This window comes from Solanum pennellii, chromosome 4 (genome assembly GCF_001406875.1).
Source record: "Solanum pennellii chromosome 4, SPENNV200".
Lineage (NCBI taxonomy): Eukaryota > Viridiplantae > Streptophyta > Magnoliopsida > Solanales > Solanaceae > Solanum > Solanum pennellii.
The window spans coordinates 5,143,692-5,170,025 of record NC_028640.1 but is presented as its reverse complement, the minus strand read 5'-3'; the positions used below and the strand labels follow the sequence as shown (position 1 = coordinate 5,170,025).

Below are 26,334 nucleotides of genomic sequence, written 5' to 3'. Positions count from 1 at the left end.
GTGACTCTAGATAGGAAGGAGCGGAGGTCACGTGTTAGTGTAGAAGGTTAGTAGGGGTGAAGTCTTGTCTTGTAATGCATAGGTTTAGACTTGTTAGTGCATACCGTAGAACCTTACTCAGTTGAATTTTAACTGAATATGTTATTTTAATATCTAATATTCACTAAATTTCTAAGTAATTTGATAACATAAATATTTAATATTTACCACCAAATGCATAGTGGGATTCTTATTTTTAACCTCTTTGCTGTGTAAATTCTAAATATGAAATATTTAAAGCTATTCTTATCAATGATCCGGATTCGAGTTTTAAGTAGGAGGTCTGTCTTTTAAAAGGAATGTATTACTAAAAAGTATTAAAATGAACAAATTATATTAACTTTGGGAAAGTTTGAACAGATTAAAATAATAAATTGGCTAGTCATCAATCCATAGAAATTAATTAAAGTCTGTTTGGCATTGCCGTTGAAAGGCCAGAAATGCATTTTTGATTTAAAAAAAAACACTTATTTTGAGGAATTAAGTGTTCAACAAATTCTTAAAATTGCTTTTAAATAGAAGCATAAAGCGTTTTTCTATTGTTGAAAAGAAGTTAAATCAACTCTTTAAAAAAAGCAGAAGCAAAAATAGAAAATTATTTTTTTAAGACAAAAATATCCCTGACATACATATATATATTTATCAATATATTTCTTATTATTTAAGACTAAAATATCCCTTACATATATATATTTATCAGTATATTCCTTATTAATTAATCAACATATTTCATAATTTTGGTTGATCTTTATTAAAGAATTTTATTTTTTATTTTTATAATAGAATTTTATTTTATTTATGTTTTATATTTGTATGTGTCTAAAGTTTCAATCCTAAAATCCAATAAACATGAAAGGAAAATAGCAAGCAAACAACATTTGTATTTATGTGAAGGTTACGATCCTTATAAAAAATCTTTAAGAAGAGATATGTAATCCCCTGATTCTTCTCTTCAATGATATTTTTGATTTGATGAAATACTTGCTGCTCAACTTTTGGAGCAAAGATTTGTTTGTACTTGCGCTCAACACTTGGAGCGAATATAACTTTGTATGTGGAAGACGATCACCACTGAAGAGCAAGAATTTTCATGTGTCTTCTTTTCTTCTCTTTTTTTCGATCTTATGAAGACCTCTTTATATAGGCTTGAGTTAGAATTTTAGGGGTATTTTTGTCCAAGCAATTTTGGTCCTTGGGCTTGAAGAACATGAGTTGGGCTCGTCTCGTAAACTTAATGGTCTGGCCCAAATATAATTTGGACTCAATCAACGTATCATGAATTTAAGTTTTAATTCAAATTTAGTATGAATTTATCAATAAAATTTCACTGACTTCAATATTATTTATGTATTATGTTATACATATTAATTTATGTATTATTTTACAGAATTAGAAATAATAGTAATGTCGATATTTTTATTGGATTAAAAAAGAAAAAAACTGAAAATGAAAGATTTAGACCCTCCCAAAAATAACAAATAACAATTTCTTTTTCTTAATTGGCATATTATTTTATTTTAGATTGTGTTTTTAAAACTTTAAAGTATTATAACAAGAAAGAAAAAAAATAATAGATAAGATTGAATTCAAAAAATAGATAATAAATAACTAAAATATTCTTCTTTGAAAAAAGATTTCAACAATATTTATCTTTTTACAATATTGATTGAAAATTTGAATATGTATATTTTAAATAATTAAATTAAAAATATAATTAAAATTTATGTATTAAATATTTGAAACAGTTTTTCTCTATAAAATAATTTTAATATTAAAAGCATATTGATATTTGTTCTTTTTCATAATTTGACTTTCAAAAACACTTTTAAAAAAAATTAGTCAAACACAAATTACTTATAAAAAACACTTTTCAAATGAATTTGCTAAAAAGTTTTTTGTAAAAAGTTATTTTAAGAAAATGTTTTCGAAAATAAATAGTTTTTAGATTATTATATATTCATTTAATCAGCAAATATTTTTTAAAACCTTCATAACATACTAAACAAAATAAAGAATTGAAAAAATGTTTTTTTTTTTTAAATATGCGTTAATTTAAGCAATATGTTTATTCAATTACATGCTTTTATGATAAAAAATAAAATAAAAATTACAGGCAACAACTCGGAGCTGAGACTTCTCCGACCGATCGGCGACTGCCGTTCTTCTGCCACTCATACTCGCCGCCGTTGAAGGTAAGGTATGATTGACTTCTCACTTGTAGATGCCTATATCAGACATCTCGCTGGCTCCTTTTTTAATAATAAGAAAAATATTTCGTGCCTGTGCGTCTTATATGTATTTGTATTTGTATCTGAGCTTCGTTTCACTCATGCATGATATGATATATCGTTGTGCATTTGAGCTGAATTTGGGGCTTTTTGGTTCTTTCGGAGCTTCAGGGATTTGTAATTTGAGGACCTTATTTTTTTGGGTCCTAAATCCACTGCTTGCTTTAGTGGCGGGCTTTAGGGTTGAGCCGCTGCAGTCAGATTTATGAGTGATGAATTCCTCCAAAAAATGGAGAAGAGAGAAGATGACAAATAGTTAATGAAGTAAGTGGAATATGAAATTAGTGAGGTTTTCAGAGTGTAGGACAAATTTGGAACAGAGAAGCAACATAATTTGTGAGGTCTCGCTGGTTGCTTGTTTGATAACCTGCAGATCTCAGGTTCAGGGCTATTGAACGATTCGAAAAAGCTCATTCGGAGTTGAGTGAATGGCTACTCCGAGATAGAATGAGAAAAATTGAATTCAAATTTATAAGACTATTGAACCATTAGAAAATTGCAAAAAACGAAATGATTCCATTTGAACAGTAAAGGGTGATTAATCAAGTCCGGCAATGGGTTTGAGTGTCGAAGGAAATAGCCCCTTTGCAGAAATGCTAGAGGAAGACAGTGAAATGTTAGGATTGCTCGTTTGATAATCAGCAGGTCTTGGGGGTAAAGGCGGAGCTAGGATTTGAAGTTTACGGGTTCAGGTGTCTAGTCCTTGATCGTTCGGTATGGGGGATGGACTAGACAAGGATTTCTCTCATGGGATCAGCTATCCAACTTCTATATGGAATAGCCAATCTCAACATTTTAGAACATATCCCATGAGATTGTTATCCTGCATCTTGCCAACTACACGCAGGATAAAATAATCTCTTATAAATTAATAATTTATACATATTAAATAGATTTCTTAAGACAAATATAGAGTTCGGACGAAAGTTGTTGATTTCGGCCAAACCCGTACATTGAAAGAGTGTAGGGTGGTAAGTTTAATGGACATAATACTTATTAGATGTAGGTTTTTCTTCTGTTTTCGGATTGCTTACAGAGGATTTAGGTTTCTGATTGTTCCTTAATTATTTGACTGCAAAGATCTCAGAACCAAAATCTCTGAAAACTGCACTGAATCAGGTTTTATAGATTCTGTTTATTTCTCCACATCTAGATCGCTCTACGGCATTGCAATTCAGTAATCTTTTTCTCCTGTCCTGACAGCTTTTCTCAGAATACATGGATTCGCAAAGCCAGAATACTTCATTGCAGCGGCTGCAAAATGTTGAGAAGGTAAATGTTTCTACAGGATTATTGACTTAAGATGGGTTGATTTCAGTAGCTGCTATTCTTTGTCATCAAAATACTTAAATTTCTGATTTCAGAATTGATACTACAATATTATTCCTTCCTTGCCCGAGTCCTTGTTACTTGTTCTCCTATCCTGTATACCAAAATGTTTCAAGAAAGAAAGAGAGCGAGGAGAGTACTTTTTGAATTTAGGTGAAATCCATATTTCGTTGATTGGGTGAAACACATAGACAAGCTTGAATATATGTGGATGGTGTTATGCCTCGGTAAGGGAGACTCCACCATTGAGCTCTCCTAAGCCTTCTGGAGTTCCGGATCCTTCAATTTCTGGGACAACCATGACTAAGAATTTCATGTCACCCACCTAACTGTCAAAATGGGCTGACCCAACCCAACTCAACCCATCCTCGATCAGCCAAAATAATATAATTCGAAGTCAGAGAATGAAGATGGGAATAGTGTTGAGATGACGACAATGATGAATAAATCAAAGACGCTGTGGACCGAGAATAGGATCTGAAAGGGCTGTTCAAACTTCTGCTTCTGTTGGTTGCTTTCTTCCTGTCTGGCTCATTGAGTATCTTCCACAAACTCCAGGCTGATCTTCAACAGTTGGAAATCAAATCGTATTCAAGATCGTGCTGTCATATGCCCTGAATATCTACTGACACGAGTTTTCTCTGGTCTAACGGAAACAGCATCTCTGTTGTTTCCTAGTCATTGGTTTCTTCAGATTAAAAACGTGGAGATGATATAGCACGTCAAGTGCAAAGGCAACTAATCGTAATTTGATGAGTAAATCACGATCATAACTTTCAATTGGGAATCAGTAATCACTTTTCTTGATAGAAAAAATTGTAACTGAAACATTACTCATATACCTTCTGTTTATCTTCCTCTGATGCTTGCAGAGGATAGTCAGAGTTCTGGAGCTAGCAGGAGGTGTAATGGATGAAATGGCAAATCCGAGCGGCCCCAGGAAGGAGCTTATTAACAACCATTGCAGTGAGTTCATGCAACTAATCAAGGTAAGGACATACTTTACTTCTTTGCACCTAGATATTCTTGAAACCTTTGTAAGAAACAGTATAGAAAACCATGTAATGTGTAATACAAAGCCGTTAAACTTTCTTCTTGTCACCCCTTAGCTTTGAATGTATGATTCGATGACTATTCTCATGCTTACATACTGTTTTTGGTCCTTCTATTATGTGTATTTATTTGCTGGTTGTAATTAAATTTGAACTTTTGTTCCATGTATCAAGGTAAAAATGGACAATTTTGGTTTGATTTGATTTGTGAACTTTTACGTTGCGAGCTAGCTAGTCTGCTGTTGTCGTGGCCAGTTTAATATTATCTTTTGTCTGGAAATACTGTCTGTAACTTGAGATCTGATTGGAACTAGATCAGTTTGAGAACTAAATGGATGATATTTTACTAATTACAACAGGACATCCAAGTCACACTGCGAGAAGAAATCAAAAGTGCATGTGAATATCGTCCTTTTGAGAAGTGTGACTATGTACCAAGAATATCAAATGAGATCTGTTGCAAGAAACTCGAGTATGTCATTTCTCAGTTCGACAATATGAAACAAACAATTGAGGGGTATCATGCTGCAGCATCAGACCATATGGCCCTTGATTAGTAGGTAATATACTCAGTGTTGCTTCTTGTTCATGTGGAAACATAAATATCTACGACAACAACTACTACACCTCAACTCCAAGCAAGTTGGAGCCAGCTAAAGGTTTATTTATTTAAAGCGTTTGAATCAATACCTCAGGACGACCACTTTTGTGTGAATAACTTTGCCGATGGATCTCTACTAATGATATATAATCTTGTTGCAGTTGAAAATTTCTCCGAACATGATATTACATGTCTGTGAAAACTTAGGCTTTTCTTGGTTGTTCAGTAAGCGATGAGTTGAAGTAGCTCGAATCTTGAATCAGGAATTCTCTTTGAAACAATTCTTGAGATGTCCCTGTACTGTTGGATTTGTATCTTATTTCATTCAATACTATAGTTCAGTATCTGCTGTTGAATTGTAGGAATGATACATTTGCTTTTCACTTGTTTATGCAATGAACTTTGCTCAATCTTGCAAAATTGCTCTATACTTTGTTATTTATGTCATAGCTCAACAAACATAGTTTCCATTATTATTCATCATTGTATATGCAACCTGACACATGGATGATGTGTGATTCAAGTGTTCACTTTCACACAAGACATTGCTTAGAACCAACAGGTCGAACATGGTAGATCCACGATCTACTTTGCATGTTTCATCCTTGAGCCCTTCACCTATCAGCTTGCTAGACAGCTAGCTTGCTTTGTATTCCGCTTCGATACGTTACACTCAGAAGATCCAACAAACCCTAGTCTCTTTCTGCCCATAACTCATCTGTAAGACTGATCCCCAAACTCAGTCAGACCATTGCACCACAAACATTAAATAAAAATTTATAATCTTTTTAGGATTACTATAGACTTGGCCAAAGATGTGATACGATGCATAAATAAGATTCATATATAGATGATATGTACTAGTCCAGGGTAGGATATAATATTATTAGAGAACTTTCATATTATTTTTGTTATTATTAATATATTTAACTTGTTTTTATTTGGTATGATGATAACATCAGTTGAATTTAAATGAAAAAGTGAATGCTTACTTCAACATAGTATTTCGGACTGAACTTAACTTGAATTTGTTTGTTTTACTTTTCTTTTTTCATTATTTAAAAAAAATATCTTTTTCATTCTTGGCCACAATTTTATTTCAAACTTTTCACAAAGCAATTGGCATGTTTAAGACTAGTGTAAATTTTATTTTTTAAATTTTATGTCAAGTTTAAATCAGACAAATAAATTGTTACGGAGGGAGGATGACAAGTCAATTCTTGTCCATAGGTAAACACTCCTCAAACCCTATCATCATTCATTTACTATTAAAAAAAAACCAAAATGTTGTCATCATCAACTTCCATACACCACCTCTCTCTTTTCTCTTCTCATATAAAACTAGACCTCATCACCTCTTCCTCTTCAACCACAAAAAAACCTCAAATTCTTTCAATTTTTCTTAGTATTTTCATTTCTTTGAAAATATGACTATGAAGAACAATCCTTATAGTAAATCCACAGTTCATCCAATTACTCAACCAGACCAACAACTTTCTTTATTACCAACAACAATCTTAACACTAACAACATCTTTATCTCAAGAAGACAAACAAATCTTGTCATATTTAATTTCTTGTTCTTCTAACAATTTCTCCAATAATCTTGGATATTGTACTACTCACAGCAGCAACAACAACAACAAAAGTTGTTATTGTTTTAATTGTTATATGAGTTATTGGGTGAAATGGGATTCATCTCCAAATCATCAACTTATTCATGAGATTATAGATGCTTTTGAAAATATGGTGTTGGAGAAAAAAAAGGGGAAAAACAAGAAACAAAGGAGGAATAGGAATAGAAGTTCTTGTGGGGTTGAGAAAAATAATGAAATTTGTTTAGAGGAAAATTCAACAAATTATGATGATGTTAGAGAAGAAGAATTAGGTTCTGTTAGAAGATTTGTTAGTTTTCTTGGTGAAAGTATTTGGAGTGTTTGGCATGTCTGAAATGTTTATTGGGAAAATCTATTGTTTCATCTCATCTAGTGTTTGATATTTATATTGGAATTCGATGAAATATGAATTTGCGTAATGAAAGTCTCAAAGGATTTTCAATGAAGGATATTTCTCATTCGAACTCGTACTCAAAACTTTTAGATAAGGATGAAGGAATAATTACTATTACATTACAACCTTTTTTTATATTGAGGTTCTCATAAATTAAGGATGAAGGAGCAGTAACCATTCCGTCGGAACCCATTATAGATGGTTTTGTTCATTTTTCACTTCTATAGAAGTTTTTGTTGTTTCTTACTTATTCTTTATTCCTATGTAAATACTTTTATAACAATATAAACTATGGTCCTTTTGGAATGTTCATGAGCTTTCAATTTTATTGTCTTTCATAATTTTTTCTCATTAATGTTGGGACTTCTTTTAATTTTCTACTTTTGCTCAAGAGTAATATATGGAGTAATTGAGATGACAAATAAACCAAAAATGAAAAAAAAAAAGTGAGTTTGCTTCTTGATTGTGGAAATGTTTTGTAAAGGAGACATTCTGTTGGATTTTTTTACTGCTAGTTAAAAAAGTATTAAATCTTTGGTTATACTAGTATTTTACATTCTTGGAAAATGGAATTTTAGTGAATTTTGTTTTTATTTCTTTTGTCCTCTTTTAATTATCATAGTTTTTTTTAAAGCTTTAATTAATATTTTATGATATATGTTTTTAATTATATTTATTTGTAAAAAATTATATTTATAACACTTTTCGTATAATTTTTGAATATTTAATTTTTTTATTTAAAAAATTTAATTAATTTAACTTTAAAAATTAGTTAAATTAACTTTTGAAAAATGCAATTTAAAAATTAAAAATGAACAAAATGAGTATATTTTTTTTATTGATAATAGAGATTTTTTTGGACTCAGTCCATAATTAATGAATTTTAATCCTCTACATTTTTTTCATTTAAATATACATTTAGAGAGTGATGTACGTTCAAAATTCCATAAATAATGGAGTATGAACACATCCTTTTACCCATTTTAACTTAAAATAAAAAGGAATGTATAACAATCATATTCTTTTACTTTTCTTCACTTAAATATAAATATAGCGAGCAATATATCGTTCAAAACTTTATAAATAATAAATTTATGAGCATAACCTCTACCCCTATTAATCTAAATATATATTTAAAAGAGCCATACTATTCAATAAATACTTCATAATTAATAGATACGTTTCTCCATCATTTTTCAAATAGATATCAAAGTTGGAGAATTTTGTTTATTTATGGCCAATGAAAGAGGATGGAGATTCTTTGTCATCTTTGAAGAATTAGGGCCCGTTTGGATGGGCTTAGTAAAAGCAGCTTTAAAAAAGTACTTTTGAAAGTGCTGAAATTTATTTTTAAAATAAACAGTTATGCGTTTGGATAAAAGTGTTGAAGTTGCTATGCCGAACGTGAAAAGGGAAAAATGAAAGAAAGATGTTAGGGTTATGTGGGTAATTTGGAGATTGTATAAAAATAGTAAGGGCAAAAAGATAAAAATGTGGTCAACTTAAAACAACTTATAAGCTAAAAAAAAAAAAGCACCCCTACCCCAGGCCCCAGCTTTTAACTTTTGGCTTAAAATAAGTTTTTTTTAATTTAAAATAAGTTATTTTGAGTATTGCCAAACAGCTAAATAAGTCAAAAACCAGCTTTTAAGTCAGTTTGACCAGCTTTTAAGCTGAACCAAACAGGCTCTTAGAATAGGTCAGCCACAATTTTTTATTTTTTGACCTTTTATTGGCTTGGGAAAGACTAAAAATTGTGCTCTACATTTGACACTAATTCGAATTACCGTTAGGTGATCTGTATGAAGAAATTTCAATCATTTCATCATAATACTGATGACTTTGTAAGAAAAATTATCATTTAAAAGTTTCTCATCAAAAGATATAATAGTAAATGTCAATTTCTTCCATTCATTTTCTATTTTATTTTTCTACGTCATTTATATTTATATATATTTAGTAATAAACAAATTAAATTATGTATATTAAACTTTGGCTATAATTGAGACAGGTCATGATCCCCTCTCTCTCTCCCTACCAACAAACTTGCTCCTGCATCAACAGTATCTTAATTAATAATTAAAAGTTTTTCATTAATATAATGATCAATTATTGTTACTTAATTAAAGTTTCTCTTTTCTTTGTTTGGTGAAGTATGTTGGTCTCAACTCCTTTAACCTTCATAATCAAATTATTAGATGTTGCTATCATAACCAAATCTCTAATTTAATGATATTATAATCCTTTATTATATATCCCATTATTTATGAATTAAGGAAGTTGATCTCAACTCCTATTCCATCCCTCATCAAACTATTAGATGTTAGGGATAAGAATAATCAAAACGCGAAATACTTTATGTATTAAATTAATTTATTTTTTTATAGTATGAAAATATTCATAACTCAATATTTAGTTTAATGGTAATATATATATAGTTCCTTATCATATGGACATTGATCTCAACTCCTATTCCTTTCTTCATCAAATTATTTGATGTTCGAATAAAAATAATCAGAAGAATACGATATATTTTATGTGTTAGATTGTTTTTTAAATTTTATGATATTTAATAATTCCTTGTCATATGTCATTTTTAGAAATTATTATTTTGGTACCTACATACATTAATCTCAACTCCTAGTCCATCCCTTGTCAAACTATTAAACGTTAGGATAAAAATAATTAAAATGCGAAATATTTTATGTATCAGATTAATTTTTTTATAGTATAGAAATAATCCCAACTCAATATTTAATTTAATGCTAATATAGTTCCTTGTCATATGGGCATTGATTTTAACTCCTATTCCTGCTTCATCAAAATATTTGATGTTCCAATTAAATAAACGATTTGTAATGTATCAAACGGATTTTTAATAGAATAAAAATAATTATAACCCAATGTTTAATTTTTTATGATATTTAATAATTCCTTGCCATGTGTCATTTTTTAAAAATTATTATTTTTGTAACTACATTGATCTCAACTTCTATTCCCTCAATCATCAAATTATTTGATGCTGAATAAAAATAATCAAAATCCAATCTTTAAATATTTATTTGTATTATAATACCTTGCCATGTGCCATTTTAAAATACCTTTATTTTTGTCCCACAATCATCAAATTATTAGATATTGGATAAATAATTTTTTTTTTTTTAAAAAAAGAACATCTTCGATATTATAATTCTTTACAATAATGTCAGTATTACAATAAATTTATCTTAGGTTTCCTTATCATTATTCTCTACAGCTTCGTACTATAATCTTTTTTCCTCATGAAAATATCAAAATTTCTAAGTAATATATATTTATTATTGAAATTTTTTTTATTAAAAGGATTTAAAATACAAAAATTAATTAAACACATGAATAAGTCAAAAATTAATATGATCTTTATCGCTAAAGTAAATATCGTAATTAAAGTGGAACAAGATAGTCATGGATTTTTATCTTTGAATTGGTCATTAGTCAAGTATTATATATGATTACAAATAATCAAATTTTACACATAACTATGATAAAAGGCTTACTTAATTGCATGCGACACATTTCGTTTTCCGAAAGTTAAATCGTTTAAGTTTTATTTTAATATTTGAACATAAACTCTTTAATTTTTCTTGAAACGAAATTTATATATTTGTAAATTACGTAAAAGTACTATAGACAATTCAAATATTTAAAAGATATATGAAAAATTTACATTAAAAAATAAATATATTTAAATCTCAAAATTTAAAAAAGTGTCACGTAAATTAGAACAGAGAGAGAGTATAATTTTCTTTCTTTGACTTCTTAGTGAATTATGACTTAGTCAAAATTAAATCTATTAGTTGAATGGTCTTTATTTCTACGTTTGAAACAAGTCAAGATAAAAGTTGAAATCAGTGTGTTTTCTCATTATGGAAAAGAAATGAAAATATTTTTCCATAGATTATATGAATATTGGATAATGTTTTGATGAAAATTTTGGGTCCTAAAGATTAATAATACAAAAAAATTTATTTGCACCGTGTGTTTATATCAAATTAATGTAATTTTTATTATTAAAATAAAGTAAAACACATGTTAATTAATTAAAATAAAGGAGGGAAAAGGGTCTGATATACCCCTCAACTTTGTCATTTGGAGCTGATATACCCCTCGTTATAAAAGTGGCTCATATATGCCCTTACCGTTATACAAACGGCTCAGATATACCCCTGCCGTTACAAAATGGCTCACATATACCCTTCATTTAACGGAAGTTAAAAAATTAGTTTTAAATTTATATTTATTACTTCTAATTTTTTTAAAAAAAATTATTTAGGGGTATTTATGATTCTTCTATCAAAGTTCAAGGTATATTTTAATTTTTTTCATACGTAAATTATTTTTTGACTTCTTTTATTATAATTATTTGAGTTTCTTATTCTTATTTTGTTTTTGTCTTTCATTCCTTAGTTTAAAGAGAAAAAAAATTTAAATTATTTTTTTGTGTGTATTGTAATTTAATTTCGTATTCGAAGAAAAAATTTGGTCATCTACAATAAGTTTTACAAGAATATTAGTGAAACATAAATAAATTTGATTATCAAAATAATAATTATAAATTAGTCATTGAAATAAAAAAGTCAAAAAAAATGTTTGACGAGGATTAAATTTACTCATATGGGATTATATTTTTTAGAAAAAAAATAAAAATTTAGATTAAAATCATTATTTTTTTCATTTCCGTTTGAGGAAAAGGGTATATGTGAGCTATTTGTTTAGAAGTAAGGGTATATATGAGCCACTTTCATAACAAGGGGTATATCAGCTCTAAATGACAAAGTTGAGGGGTATATCAGACCCTTTTCCCAATAAAGTAAAATAACCTGTAAATTTAAACACATGGCGTGCATATACTGAAGTGGTGCATACATCCGGTGCTAGAGCCGTCAATATGGGTTAGGCCTGTTGGGCCGGCCTGTCCTAACCCGGAATTTAATAGAGCTGGGTTAAGATTTTTGGAGCCCATTTAAGAAAAGAGATTTTTAGCCCGGCCTGAATAAGCCTGCTGATTTGTGGGACTTGAGAAATATCGGTAGGGCCGGCCCATGGGCCAATAAAAATTAATTAAAAATATAATATAATATTAAAATTTAAAATTAAAAAGAGTTCAAACTCAAAACAGTTAGCCTGATATTTCAATTTAGATATTTATACTTTTACTTGGAAAAAAACTTAATAAATATTATAAAGATAATTTTATTTGTGGATTTGATTAACAAGTAGTAACATTAACATAATGTAATATTGTTTTGTCGATATTCACGATAATATTTTAAAATTTAATTTATAATTTAATTTAATAATTATAAAAAATATATTTTTTTTAAAAATGGGATGGCCCGGCAAGCCTGTAGCCCACATACTTGTGGGTTAGGCCGATCATTTTCTGGCCTACACCAAAATGGGTTAGCCCGGCCTAGCCTGTAAAATGTCAAAGCATATATGGATTAGCTCGAATGAGATGGACTAACTTATATTCTCTATCCGGTGCGAGTAAATTTTACCCCTAATAATAATATTTTGTATTTTAATATAGGGCAACTTTCACATATAGCAAACAAAAAATTCATATTTGTATGCTATAGCAAAGTTTGCATAATTGCGCTCCATAGCAAACATAAAACTGTATAATTCGCTATACATATACAATTGTATAATTCGCTGGCCTAGATTGTATAATTCGCTGGCCTATTTCGCTGGCCTATTTCGCTGCAATTGTATAATTCGCTATCTTATTTCACTGCGATTGTATAATGCACAATTGTATAATTCGCTGCCTATTTCGCTGCAATATTTTTATAAAATTTGCTTTGCATACAGTTGAATCGAATTAAAATGTATGTATATTGCATAATTATAAGTGTATAGCAAGAAGATATATGTTTTTCTCTCGCTCTATACAAAAACAGAAAAACAATATATACACTTTTGTTGTATAAAGCTAGAGAAAATTGTATTTCACTGCAATTGTATAATTCGTTGGCCTTTTTCTCTGCAATATTTGAAGTAAAATGTTTGTAAATTGTATAATTAAGTGTATAACACGAAGATATATATTTTTGCATGTGTATATACAATTTTCTCTCGCTTTATGCAAAACAGAAACAGAATTTATACACTTCTGTGTATAAAGCGAGAGAGGCGAGCGAGAACGGAGAGTGGCGAGCGAGATTTTTGGGAGAGTGACGCCTGACAAACTTTAGCCAACGTTTGCTATGGAGCACAATTAAATCAAACCCTAACTACTCCATTTATTTTAGGTTATTAGTTTCCTATTATATACAATTTCCCTTTAATATATTAGTTCCAGCAAGTATTATAAAGTCAAAATTTAATACAAGTGTAAGGAAAATGACTTTTTCCCATAAATAAGCCGAATTATTTGAAATATGACATCATTTAATCTTGATTACAAGAAGTAGTGTTTGATGATATATTCCTATAGTGTGATAATAAAATGTGTTTTTGCAAAAAAAAATAAATTGTTTCTGAAATAATAATATTAATTTATTATTTTTTTTTATTTTTTAGCACAATTAAGAATTTTGAGCGAAAGTGAAAGTGAAAATAAGTGATCTACTATGGGTCAAATATGGATACTCATATTTAACCCATTTTGATCATATTTGTAGAGACTTAAAATAGTTTGAAACTCATATTTAACCAATTATATGAGTGATTCAAGCCATCAAATATAGTCAAAATGAACTCCTTTATTAATATGGGCTTAAATTGCCACCTCTAGTGATCGGCAATATGGGTAAGACTCGGAAATGAATTAACTAGTATATAGTTGATTAGGGATTATCAACTATTCTGGCTTTAAGCGGGCAAGTTAAAGCCTACTAGTTAGAACTAAATCGTGATCCTTTGTCCAGGCCATTTCCGTCAAACTATGGGAAAACACAGTAATGGTGTCACTTGTGAAGTAATTACATACAGAAAATCTAAATGAGATACATTAATGTTAGAATTTCTTAGACACAATGTTATACATAAAATAAACTACAACACAATTGATGAATATACACTATACAAGTAGCTAGTTAATTTACCAAATGTACCTATTGAACAATTAGAATGATATATTAAATGACTAAGAATTATTATTGATTGGTAAAAGATTCAAACATTTACAGGTATAGATGAAGAACTCATGGATACACAGCCTTTCAAACGTTCAATAATGGCGTTCCGGCTAACTAGCCCTGAATGAAGGGTCATTGGAAGTCCTTCCTTGACACATTCATCGTACTTTTCGAGTGCAGATACAATGTATGTGAAATCTGGCCTTTTCGAAGGGTTAGCTGCCCAGCAACGCTTTATAAGTTGTGCAAGCGCGAGTTGACAACTTGCTGGCATAGGTGGTCGTTCGTTCTACAAAATAACAAACGTTATACAATCAATCAACGAACCAGCTTATAAACAAGAAAGGAACTTTTGAGAAATGTTTAACGTGATGCCAAAAGTAAAAGAAACTAAGGCCATGACCTCCATTTGTATGAAAGGTTCTGACAGAGGCAGATTCAAGATTCAAACTTACGAACATATCAATCAACTTGAAGTTAGTCTCAAACCGGTTGAGACCAACTTAAAATGCGAAAAACTTTTGAGAAATGAGGATGACTTTCATTTGGCTCAAAGGTGGCCCATCACAAGGAATATGGTTCTAGCAGAGGTAGATTCAAGATTTAAATAACGAACATTCATAAATCAACCAACCAACCAATACATCTTAATCTCAAACATGTCAACGCCACGTTAAAATACAAAAACTTTTTAGAACTGGGTAATGTGGCACTATTAGGCCTTTTTCAGGTCTAACTAAGAATCAGGTCAAAGTAGAAGTTAAGATTAACTATGGTCATGACTTTCATTTGGCAAAGGCGGATTGAAGATTTAAGTTTTGATGAGTTCGATCTTCATATTCTTACTACTCAATCCATTATAACTTTAGAATCATGGTATCAAAAGGTAATGTATATCTAAGCTCCATGTCAAAATTGTTGGGTTCGGTTGAACCTCTAACTTATTATCTACGTCCACCATCGGGTTCTAGGTACGGAAAAGAATTTCCGATATAGTGATGAAGTCAATTCTACTTCTCATACATTTGGTTGGAACTTTTCACTGTGGTTTTTTGTGCTTCTAGGAACATAAACTATCCAACACTACTCTCGTATTCAAAAGAATTTCAAACTCGAATTCATCAAGTTCAAATTCTGAATCCACCTCCGCAAGAAGTAACATTTAACAAAGGCTATTTGCACCTTGACCGCTTGGCCTAGCTCAGGAAACAGGGCCAATTGCCAAATTTCAATTAATCTAAAAACACAAAATCTACTATGAAAAATAATAATTGAGTTTTGAATTAGGCAAACCTTTTCAGCAACAGCAAAAGCAGCCTGAACTGGTGTCATTCCTTGAAATGGTAACAAAGCTGTTGTGAGTTCCCACAGCACAATCCCAAAACTGTAAACATCAACTTTCCGCGTATAAGGTTTCTCCTTGATCATCTCCGGTGCCATCCATCGATACGTTCCCATATTACCTTTAGCCTCTCTGCATTGTGTTTCAAGACATGACGTGCCAAAATCCGCGACCTTAACGCGCATCTCATCATTTAAGAGTAAATTACTCGATTTCAAGTCTCTATGGATCACCCCTTGTGAATGAAGATACTCCATTCCTCGCGATATATCGAGGGCTAACCTCAGAATTGTTTCTGTTGAGAGTGAGTATGGCTCTTTCTTGTTGAGGTACATCCTTAGGGTTCCTTGTGACATGTACTCTGTGATGATACAGTACACGGGAGGTTTCTTACACGCGGCGATGAACTGTAAGATAAACAAGAGATGTTTTAGTAAGAAAAATTGGACTCACTGGCAAGCATTTATAAGTAGCTATGTTGCTCCAATCCTCTAAAAATGCATAGCTTTTGGATGATCCGACACACAACACACATTGACTGGCAATATTTTTGAAGAGCCCGTACAAGATAGATTTGTAGGCTAGGTATCAATTTGTTTAAGCTGCATCAACTTTGTTAAATTTCATATTGATAAAATTACTTAGTGATAATGTTCTCTGTGAACTTTCTACAAACAGGTCTTGAGCTACTTCTCTGAAGCTGAACAGGAAATATATATATATATATATATATATATATATATATATATATATAAAAGGAAAATCATGTTCATTTATACTTGGAAACCAAAAAAAATGCTAAATGTGAATTTACCAAGTGCTATAAAGAAACTTTAAACTATAACAAAAAAATCATAATAGAAAAGCACACACAAATTTGGTCTTAGCTGACAATTAAACACTTCAATTTTGAATATGTATGTCTAGACACTTCAACTTGTCTACAGTCTAACTTACAAAATGATACTCTAGACACCTCAGCATCGGGTGTCCACGAGACAAAGTGGGGATGGGTTGGAGTGTTTATAGGTTGTGAGTGTGGTTCAACCACAAAATTACAAGTAAATGTTACACTCCCTTTGTTCCAGATTGTTTCAGCATTTCCTTTTTAGTACATTCCGAAAAAAGATAACACATTTCTTTATTTGCAAACAGTTTTACTTTAACCTTCCATTTTACCTTAAATAAAAAGCAAATGTTTAAGATCACAAGTTTCAAAAGTCTTACACCTACACAAATCATGTTTAACATAGTAAATTTCAAAAGTATTACGGCCACACAAATGTGATGGCATGTTTGAGATCACAAGTTTCAAAAATCATATATCTACATGAATGATATGACATGTTTAAGATGACGAGTCTCAAAATACTTACAACCACACAAATATTATGACATATTTAAGATTGCGAGCTTCGAAAGTCTTACATCAACACAAATGTTACAACACCTTTTCTATCTTAAACTCTATATTCACTCAAACTACGTCACGTAAATTGAAACAAAAATGATGTATAAGTAGAGGAAATTTGACCTGAACTATATTGGGATGATAGAGTCTAGAAAGCAAAGCAACTTCAGACTTGAACTGTTGTTCAAGCTTAGCTCTAGTCTCCTCCTTATGAGTTGGAATCCTCACCATTTTCACAGCAACTGCTCTCTGCTTATAAATACCTCTATAAATTCTGCTATGTGCACCAGAAGCAAATTTATTACCAATAAAAAGCTGAGATAAATCAGCTGTCCATTCTTCTTTTTGATCCTCTTTTGAAGTTTCCCAAGCTTCAACATTATCAGATTCCAATATCATTGACCATGACTCCAAACTATCAAATCTCTTCTTCTCCATTGTTTCAATATTAGCTGAATTCCACTGTGTTCTTGATGAGGAGGAAGGAACTGATAACGGTTTGCTCCTCGATCTTCGCAGCTTAAATGGATTGAAACAAGAAGTAGCCATTGAAAAATTGAAATAGAATCCAATTCTTGGTTAAAGATCAAATCTTTTTCACCCTAAAAGATGTTGGTAAGTGTTAACAAGAAGTGGACATTGAAATAGGAACCATTTTTTGGGTTAAAGATCAAATCTTTTTCACTTTTTTCAGCCTAAAAGGAAGTAGAAAAGTGCTAACAAGAAATAGCCATAAAAATGGAGACCAAATGTTGGTTAAAGATCAAATTTTTTTCAAGATGTTGGAAAGTGTTGACATAAACCAAATATTGGGTACAGATCAAATCTTTTTTCACACTTTTAGCCAAAAAAAAAAAAGATGTTGGAAATTTCCACAATAGAGATACTTCCAAAGGGTGTTTTGTGTTTTTGAATTTCAAGAAATGCATGAACAAATTCAAGAAACATGGATTTCAAAAGGCATAAGTTAAAAAGAAGTAAACTTTCTATCAAAAAAGAAGGAAAGATGAGTTAATCTCCAAAGAAGAAAAAACCCCATCAAAACTTTCTACAAGTTACAAGAAACAACAAAAAGAAGAAGAAAAAAAATAGTTAAAAAAATCAAATCTTTTTCACTTGGAAAGTGTAAAGATAGAAACTTTCTCAAAGGGTGTTTTTCTTCTAGATGTTTGCATTGATTTCAAGAAATGCATGAAGAAATTCAAGAAAATGGATTCCAAAGGGGAAAAAATAGTTAAAAAGAAATAAAGTTTATCAAATGAAAGATGAACAAAATGGTTAATCTTCAAAAAAGAAGAAGGCTCATGAAAATGCAATAAAAAAAAAAGCAGAGAGTATTTTCAGGGGTGTCTCGTGAATGTATTTGAAAGAGGAAATTAAAAAGGGTTTTGTATGTAAAATCTAACACTTTTTCTTGTTTTCCTTTGCATCTATCAATCATCAATGTTTAAAAGTTGGCAAGTGGCTACATTGTCAAAAGCTTTATAAATTATCACTTCTTTTTTTAGAAAATTTTCTAAATTTTCAATACAACAACAATTAACATATCCGCTCTAATCCACAAGTTAAGTCTGAGAAGAATAACAGACAATAATATATTTAATATAATTGGACGAGTGAAATCTAAAGAGGATAATATGTATGCATAAACAAAGAGATTGTATTTTTTAGATATTCGGTATAATTTTATTTTTGTTAAAATTAAAACGATTTGATCTGAATATACATATACTATAGTTTTTAAAATACTTATTTTGAATTATTCATCCTATGTCTTAGCATTCCATCTCTTTCTTTAATTTCCTTCATGTCTACATTACATCTCATTCTATTTTTTTTAAGTATAATACACTACATTATAATAATTTTGGTGACAAATGCATGGAAAACATTTCAAGAACTATTTGTATATGGTATTAGCAATTTATTAATGTCATTTCACCACTTCCTATATTCTTGAAGATAAGAGAAGCCTTAATAGGCAATCCTTTAATAAAAAGTTTATTATTCCTATAAATATTATATTGTTTGATGTGGGAAAAATATGAGCCTAAATTAGCCAAAGGAATCAAAGTATAGCCTCATGTGTCTTCTATTTGCTTGTGAGTCAAGTCTACTATTCCAAAATAATTCCTATAAGCTTGGAATTGTTTCAAGTAGGTTACCTTACTATTCAATCTCATAAATATTTCAGATTGGGTTTAAATTTGAGTCTTTTAATAACAACCAAAAGATGGTCCACCAGTAAGATGAGTGACTTCAGGCCCAACATTTATAAAAAAATAAAAACTGGGCTGGACTGGAGAGGAAGCCCAAATAAACCTCAGTTGGTCATGTAATTAATTAGAAGAGATTTATCTCTTTTTGGAATAACTGTTTAAGAAATGATTACTTTTTATTTCTCTTATAACTCATGAACATGTTAGACTATGGTAAGAATATCTTTGTTGAACAAAACTAAATTACTTTATGAGAAAATGTTAGACCAACAACGTATTCACTATGTGATATACCATAAGCGAGGTCTGAGGAGAATGATGTGTAAGTAAACGTTATTTCTAATTTTTGACGATAATGAAATTGTTTTGATAAACGTTAAGCTTATCTAAAATCATTTCAAAGTTGGTTTGAAGAAGAAAAAATTTAATTGGCAATACCAAATTTATTTTCTCGTAATAGGAAATGGATGATAGAGCCCCACTAGTTTGAATTTTGAAATCACATTATTTCTCCTTGTACTTAATTTTGTTGACAAAACACCTCAAATGATTTGAAAATTAGACATCTATTGATTTTTATCGTTCATAGATGCTTGTGTTGGTAAATAATAAATAGAAGTTTTTACTTTTAAATGAATTACTATCAACTGATTAATAAATTAAGGGGTCGATTCGTAGGAAGTATAATGAGAAGTAGTTTATGTATTATGTATGATATTATTAATATCCTGTTTTGAAGATTTTAGGCATATGTATAATTAATTCGTGGATTAGTTATACACCTTACATGATATTAGAAGATGTATTACTAATACAATTATTCTTTTGGAAGTATTAGTAATACATAGGGATTAATACCTCAAATCATTCATTTTATTTCTTTTTTAATTTTATATTATTTATTTAAATAAATTAGCTTACACAATTATTTAGAGAGAGTTGTTTGTTATTAAATATTTTCAATAGAAATCAATATAATATTTGAAATGTGGGTTACTTAATATTTACTAATTAAAAAAACAAATTTGTGTTTGACTTTCTAATTATTTGTATTTTGAACAATTTATGAAATAGTATACATAGTGAAACTATAACTTGCAATTTTTATGTGAAAATGTAGATGGTTTACTCAATTTTACTATTGTTTACCGTTTTTTCGATTTTAAAAATAGATGGTTTATCTTTTTAAAATTGAAAATTGACATTTGATGAGTGATTTATTAAGATCATACTTATTTATCCTCAAATAAATTCAAGTGAAAAAATAACAAACACGTCAACAAAATTGTTCTTCTCCTGACTAATTAGAAGGTCATAAAAAATTATATTTATCGAATGATTATTTACCTTGACTCAGTTACATAATAAAAATTAAAAAATATAATTAGAAATAAGTTTTTTTAATAGATTTTGAATCCAAACACAAGAAGAGGTGAAAATAATGAACCAAACACTTGAACTAATCCCTGCATTAATATATTCATGATTACTTATTTTTAAATTGCTAATCCTTATATTATTAATCTTTGTACCACACGACTCGGAGAGATTAAATATTTTGTTAAGATTTTCTAGCTAGAAAGTCATTTTGTTACGCCTAACTATTTACCAACATGGAGGATCTAGCTAGGAAACACAAAGACTTCATAATTTATTTTTTTGGTCGAAAATTATATATAAAATATTAATATATTTTATCACATAGAATTTATTATAATAAAAATAATTTTTAATAACAATAAATATATATACAATAAAAAGTGTTAAAATATTTACTGACATTAATTAATTAATTAATTAAATTCATATCCCCATAAATTTTTGGGTCATTTAAAAAAAATTAACAATCGTCAGTAGCTAACAATTATCAATTGTCTATACTAAAATAATTAGCACCAAACATAGCGTATAAAAATAGCTTTCTTAAGCCTAAAGTTAGGTGTTTGTATAGTATTCCCGCAACTCAAGTTTCCCTACTATAATTTTTTTCTAACGTGATATCTGCATTAAAATTTGATTAAATTTAATTTTACACATTTAAAATTTAATTATTAGAATAGCGTCACTTTCTACATAATTTTTTCGTTTCCATAAGTTTAAATTTAAAATTTTTAAAATAAAAAATTTAAACCATTTCAATCACGAGTCATGTTAATTCCTATTATTGTTGGTATTTTATTAAAATTGTTATAGTGTTGAAGCATATGATTAGCTACAAGTTATTTTAATAGAATGATTTGGTTGGTACGGATTTTAAAAGTTTAAAATTAGAAACCTTGCCCATGTTTAGTCAACAAATGCATTAATTTATGTCTATGTCAAATAACAACCTTGCTATTTTAAGAAAATATTAAAATAAATAAAATACTTAACAAGTTATATATAATAATATTTCCCGTAAAAAACTACAACTTGTAATAATTAAGTTGAAAAAATTAACAAGTTATTTCAAGTGTATAGTCAAATTGGAATTTCTTTTTCATGTTTTCATTTTATAAAAAACATGCACTTATATTATAGATTAATTAAAAGAATATATATATATATATATATATATATCAAATTTAATATTAAAAAAGTGAACTAATCGAAATTTAAGATTTTTTTTTCTTTCGATATCTATTTTCAAGATTGATCAATTCGAATTTGCATAGGATGTCTCATATTTATTCACGCATACATATTCCACTTCATTTGCTATATTAATAAGAGTTAGATTTGTTCTCTTTCCAACCATAGCGAAAAGTTTTCAGCGTATGATACTTTTCGAAGTATTTTATTACCAAATATCATCATAATTCTTTAATTTACCTCTTAGAAAATAAATCAAATTCCTTTTTTTTCTTAATATATACGTAGTTTTTAGTCATCTCTAAAAAAATTTCTTATATGCTTTGAATATCTGATCGATCTATACTTATTTTCATTATGTCAATTACTATTGTAATATTGTTGGTGATATATCTCTATTTTAAAATGAATTCATTTTAAAGAAAACGAATTTAAAATGTCTAATTTAAAATGAAAAAATATATATCACCATATTATAACTTCTGGTGATAAATTCAAGATTATTTTCATTTAATCATTACATTATCAGGGTGGTATATAATTAGTATGATGTGATAATTCCAAGATTTTGTCCCATATTAATTTGGAGTGTATTAAGCTTGAAAAACTGAATGTGTTTCATTAATTTGAATCTAAATTGTGACAACAAAAGATCAACCACCCTTTTTGGACATGAGATTTGAAAGTGACTATTTTCTCACTCCGAAATTATTTGTTATGATTTTTATTTTTAGAGTAAAATTATAAAAATTTTGACTAACATTTTAAGATGTAATTTTTTTATCATATTAATATGCAAAAATTTGCAATTTATAGTACCTTTCATATAGTTTTAGAATATTTAATTTTTTGTTTAAAATATCGAATTGATGTGATCTAATTTAACTTTAAAAATTAGTCAAATTGACTTTCGAAAAGCGTAATATGACAAATAATTCCAGACAAAAGGAGTATTAAATTTAACAAATCAAGAAGTTCAAATATCAATTATAATACCATCTAAATTTATATATCAGATACCTTTAACGAATTTCTTTTTAAAATTAAGATGTATGAATTTATATATATATTAATTATTGATAAATCTTTACTCTAAATCTATATATTAGTTTAATAAAACTTTTTTTCTTTACATGTGTATAGACGTATTACGTATGTAATAGATGTCAATAAGAATAAAAGTTCATGATAAGACTGAGCAATGGAACAGGATATACTGGTACTGGTTCGATACCGTTCCGGTTCGGTTGCCTACAGGACGGAACGAGACATCCTGAATCGATACACGAAACTGAACGAAACAAAGGTTAGGTACCGGTTTATTCCGGTTCCGATTAATTAAGTTATATTAAATATTTATAAATTATAATTTATATTTTATAATTTGTGTAATTGTTTTATCCTTATTTTTATTTAATTTTTTAAAATTACAAATTTAAGTTATTTAAACTACAAGTTATAAATATAACTTATGAATTATAACATATTATTAAATAATAAGTAATAACTTATAAACTTCAAAAGATTTAAATCTTGAAAACTTAATTAGACTTAAATTGCAAACTCAATAAGTAAAATTTTTTTAAAAAATATCTTTAAAATAAACTTAAGTAAAAAATTACATTATAAATTTAAAAACTATTAATTTAAACTTTAAAATAAAAGAAATATTATATTTTCGTAATTAAAAAAAATCATTTTTTGAAATAACTAGAAGTGTCATCCCGTTTATCCCATCTCCTTCCGTTTCAATTCTATCCCGGTATATAGTGTGACGGGATAGAATCAAGTATTCGTCTCGATAATTTCGATCGGTTCATTCCAGTACCAATCAACGAAACGGTCAACTCGTTCCGTTCAAATCCGCTACCGATTTATTTTGATCCGATGATCCCGTTCCGGTCCATTGCTTAGTCTTAATTCATGAACACGTAATAAATTTTTATGTCTGTTCTTCGTAGATTATTATCTTTGAATACTTATACCATAAGGTCACTGCGTAATTTGCATGAAATCTATTTTCCAACTTCTTCCTTATTCCCAAAATACTATTTCTTTATTCTAATTCATTTTAAATCCACTCAAACTAGAATTTGTTTATTTTTTTCTCTTTCTCTATTATATATATNTTCGAAATCAAAAGGACAATAAATTTTTTCGAAAATTTCAAAAGTGCAACTCAATTAATTATGATATAAAAAGGGAAATTTTTTTAACACTATTTAAATTAGGTTTGTTAACATAAGGCTCAAAAAACAATGAGCCTTACAAGGCTAAAAAAACCATGAGCCTTGTAAGGCTCAGCCGCCTTTGAGCCTTACAAGGCGCAAAGGTGTCAACGCCTTACGGCGGATTTTTTTTTTTAAAAATTGAGTTTTATTTTTACTATTTCGTATATATAAAAAAAATCACATTTTATTTTCTTGTTTTTTTATAAGTCTAATAATAATAATAAATAGTCAAGCAAATTCGCATTTTTCAAAAAATTTAGTATTTATATATATAGTTTTTAATTAATTTTTTTTAGATTTTATTTGTTTGTTTTTTAATATAAATTTTTTAACCATTCTTTTATCACTTCATCTAATAGTTTTTGACTACTAATTGAAGTTTTTTTTTTTTAATTATTTCGTTTAAACATATACCGCATGAAACTTATACAATGTTGATTTAATTCAATATTGTAAAAATATAACACGCGAAACTACAGTGTTGATTATGTATTAAAATTATTAGACTTATAAGAAACAAGAAAATAAATTGCGATTTTTTTTTATATACGAAACATCAAAAATAAAATGCTTTGAAAAATAATCGCCCTTTTGAAAAATAATCGCCGCAAGGCGTTGACACCTTTGTGCCTTGTAAGGCTCATTATTTTTTGAGTCTTATTTTAACAAATCTAATTTAAACGGTGTAAAAAAAATTGCTCTTTTAATATCATAATTAATTGAATTGCCCTTTTAAAATTTTCAAAAAAAAATCATCATCCTTTTGATTTCTGACTCTTACATATATAGTCTTTTCTTCCTCTCGGAAGGGTAAGACACACATACTTTATTCTATCATTTCGTTGTTATGAATAATTTCTACGATGGATAGGACTAGTATACAATACTTGAATCGTTAATGTAAAGCTAAATAGTTGGTTCTACTCATTTTCTTTATTTATAACTTGATGAATACAAATATAGTACATAATCAAAATATATTAACAGAAAAAACTAATTTATAAGGGTGATATAAATTCATTTTGTGGCTAGAATGGAATTAGTAAAGTGAAGTAATATAAAGTATGAGAACTTAATTAAAACAAATTTTACAATTAATATTTTACTATTTCAACCGTTTTTTTTTAATAAATATTTTCATGCTATATTATTTATTCTTTAGAATAATGTTTTATTGTAGCGATTAAAATATTTAAATAAATAATATTATTATAAAGAGATTTTGATTATATTATCGTTACAAATTATAATATAAGAAACTATTCACTAATCAAAATTTTGCATAAAGATAAATTTTATCATATCTATTTCTTAAAATTGACTCTTTTTATTTAATTAAAAACTTTGAATAATAATAATAATAATAATAATAACGTAGGGGGAACCTTGACCTAAGTTATTCACATGATAATTCTAGGGCATACAGATGCCCCAATAGTTTTAGTATCTGTCACCGACACAAATAAAATAAAAAGAGAAATTAAAAAAAATAATATTTAATTATTAAAATTAATTATCATAAAAAGCCAAAAAATTGATGGAGTAAACTGTCAAATCAAGATCTGCTGTCTAACGTCATTTTTTTTATTAAAAAAAAAACTTAACAACGTAAATAGAAAATGCTTAACAATATGGATTATTGGGGATGATTCGATCTTTAATTCTTAATTTAAAATTTTGAATTTAAGCTAATACGAGTGAAGAAAGTTAAATTGGAAATATAGATAGATCTCATAATATAGCTGAATTTTAATAATATAATTGATTATTTAAATTTTTACTTTATTATTAAAAATTAATTTTTATTTTTGTAATTTTAATCGAACCTCAATACCAATTTTAAATATTACATAAAAACATATGAATAAAAATAACACAAGTTAATAATAATTTATACGATAAAGCAATGAATAAAACTAAAATTAGAGAAAATGAATATAATCTCTTATATTTTTGTATCTCCAAATAACACAAGTTGATAATAATGTTTTTTTCTTGATTGTATTTTTGCGCGAAAAAAATACTAACCCTGAATACAATAGACGAAAACCAAATTTTATTACAAAATATAAAGTAATAATATAATTTATAATATGGAATCAAACTATAGTTTTATCT

At 28.4% G+C, this 26,334-nt stretch overlaps 3 protein-coding genes across 7 annotated transcripts; 2 read left to right on the top strand and 1 right to left on the bottom strand.

Moving 5' to 3' along the window:
* Positions 1-2,081: 2,081 nt before the first annotated feature.
* LOC107017665 (mediator of RNA polymerase II transcription subunit 11) lies at positions 2,082-5,729 on the top strand. 5 transcript variants are annotated; one of them, XR_001456520.2, is made up of 5 exons: positions 2,094-2,236; positions 3,531-3,599; positions 4,529-4,645; positions 5,068-5,367; positions 5,471-5,729. XR_001456520.2 is itself a non-coding variant. In XM_015217867.2 (5 exons), the coding sequence occupies exons 2-4, from the start codon at positions 3,546-3,548 to the stop codon at positions 5,263-5,265; spliced, it is 369 nt and encodes a 122-aa protein (XP_015073353.1). In that variant the 5' UTR covers positions 2,094-2,236; positions 3,531-3,545; the 3' UTR covers positions 5,266-5,268; positions 5,471-5,729. The 5 variants fall into 5 exon arrangements, 4 of the variants coding, with proteins under 4 accessions (XP_015073352.1, XP_015073353.1, XP_015073351.1 ...); XM_015217867.2 differs by having other exon boundaries at positions 5,068-5,268; XM_015217866.2 differs by having other exon boundaries at positions 2,082-2,231; positions 5,068-5,728.
* Positions 5,730-6,589: 860 nt separating this feature from the next.
* On the top strand, positions 6,590-7,628 carry LOC107017108. Its single transcript, XM_015217384.2, has one exon. The coding sequence runs from the start codon at positions 6,737-6,739 to the stop codon at positions 7,256-7,258; it is 522 nt and encodes a 173-aa protein (XP_015072870.1). The 5' UTR covers positions 6,590-6,736; the 3' UTR covers positions 7,259-7,628.
* Positions 7,629-14,302: 6,674 nt separating this feature from the next.
* On the bottom strand, positions 14,303-18,471 carry LOC107016200 (serine/threonine-protein kinase HT1-like). The gene is made up of 3 exons (XM_015216694.2): positions 17,319-18,471; positions 15,736-16,191; positions 14,303-14,731 (listed from the first exon to the last, which is right to left on the bottom strand). Exons 1-3 carry the CDS (start codon positions 17,742-17,744, stop codon positions 14,480-14,482), a joined length of 1,134 nt encoding a protein of 377 aa, XP_015072180.1. The 5' UTR covers positions 17,745-18,471; the 3' UTR covers positions 14,303-14,479.
* Between the last annotated feature and the right edge of the window lie 7,863 nt (positions 18,472-26,334).